The 1,675-nt window shown below is 37.1% G+C and overlaps 1 protein-coding gene across 1 annotated transcript in view; it reads right to left on the bottom strand.

Moving 5' to 3' along the window:
- Positions 1 to 363: 363 nt before the first annotated feature.
- The window catches only part of LOC103803760 (cytoskeleton-associated protein 5-like), a gene marked incomplete at its 3' end in the record, with an annotated part of 17,984 nt that continues 16,672 nt past the window's right edge, over positions 364 to 1,675 (bottom strand). Inside the window, exon 15 of the mRNA XM_009076332.1 lies at positions 364 to 456. Coding sequence (XP_009074580.1) covers positions 364 to 456 — 93 coding nt within the window. The remainder of the gene's footprint in view (positions 457 to 1,675) is intronic.

Raw genomic sequence — 1,675 nt, forward strand, 5'->3', positions numbered from 1 at the left:
ATATAAGCGTGTGTATATATAACATCTTTGTGTGATTATATACAAAATCTGTGTGGATACACATACAGAGTCAATATTACTGCAACAGCCATTATCTACTTTTAAGAACTTACACACACATACATATATCCACATGTATACACACACATTTAAGAGACTATGTTTGAAGATATCTAAGTCTCAACAATCAGCAGAAACAAAACCTAATTTCGGAGTTTACACTCTCATTGACTACAGATAGAACTGTAGCCATGGTGCTAGGACTGTCACCAACAATATGCACCTACAGCCTTTTAGCTGGAAGCATAGCTTCCATTAAGTGACAAAAACTGGACTGTCAGTCACTGAAGGATAGTATGTTACCTGAAAATTTGTTTCCTTCCAACCAGGTTTCTTGGCCAGCATTCTTACTAGAGCTTGGCAAGGCATTTCGCTTCTCTCCATAAGCTCAACAGCCTAAAGGATAAACATTATGTTAGCCAGTGGGTCACAAAGGATACAAAATTCAAACAGAAATTCTCAACTGTCCACTAAGTATTTTCTTAACACTGAATTACATTGCAGAAATGCTTAGCACAAGAACTTACCTGAAGAACCTTACTACAAGAGCCACTTTTACATGGAGCCCATTTACAGATACCAAGCCAACATGTAAGCTACAGCATTCACATCACTATACTTTGTATGTTCTTTAACAAATGTCCTTAACAACCACTCATGCCCATTCCAGCCCTGAGAATTTAACACTTAAAAAAAAATAAAAAATGAAGGCAGCTTTTTAGGGAGTGGGCTGTTTGGGGTTTGTTTTCAGTTAAGATTAAGTATATTGTGCACCTTTCACATTGGAATGCTGAATCCACAGCAGACATTAAGCCTGAATGTAATCTAAATTACTGGATTTTTAGCTTGTTGTTAGGCTTATTCATTCAACTGAAATGGCACCATCTTTACATTTGAGTAAAGCTGGCTTCTGCAGCTGCATTTCAGTGCAGCCAGTCACCATTTCCACACTGAGGTTAGCTGCTTTTTCCACTAAAATATCACAACTCAGTCACAACTGTAATGGAGGAGTGGTATGCACTATTTGTACATCTACAGCTGAAGCCTTTTAGAATGTGAATTCTCAAAGGTCTTCTGATTGATAGCATGGGAAGAAAGCAAAGCTTCACATTCGAGTGACAAGTTTTTGTTTGTGACTACTTAAAGCACTGTTTCACCAGCTGTGAAGGCTGCCAGTATTATGTAAGGCTCCAAACATGAACTATTGGCCAATTGAAATTTTTATGATAAATCACTCAATAGGACTTTTATTGCAATCAACTGCAAACAGCAGATTTGCAAAAGATTTTGCCTAGTCATTGCAAAACCTTTTGTTTAAACCTAGTTATCTTTGAGACCAAGCTTTAGAATTACTTGGAGTTTTTAAAATATCTCTATGTATCCTCAATCCAAATACAAGTATTTTTGACAGAAGCATAACTATCCACATCAGGCAATGACAGACTTACTCCACTACTGTTACAGAATAAGAGCCAATTTAAACCACATAAGTCACTTGGCTCTTGCAAGCATTGTTTAAACCACCTGAAGTGCTGACATACCAATACTACTAGTATGTCGTTCAATAGAGTTACCAGGCCTGAAGAGCTGAGTAATTTATTACTTGTTCTCTTTC

The sequence above is a fragment of the Acanthisitta chloris genome, unplaced genomic scaffold (genome assembly GCF_000695815.1).
Source record: "Acanthisitta chloris isolate BGI_N310 unplaced genomic scaffold, ASM69581v1 scaffold29546, whole genome shotgun sequence".
In the NCBI taxonomy this organism is placed as follows: domain Eukaryota; kingdom Metazoa; phylum Chordata; class Aves; order Passeriformes; family Acanthisittidae; genus Acanthisitta; species Acanthisitta chloris.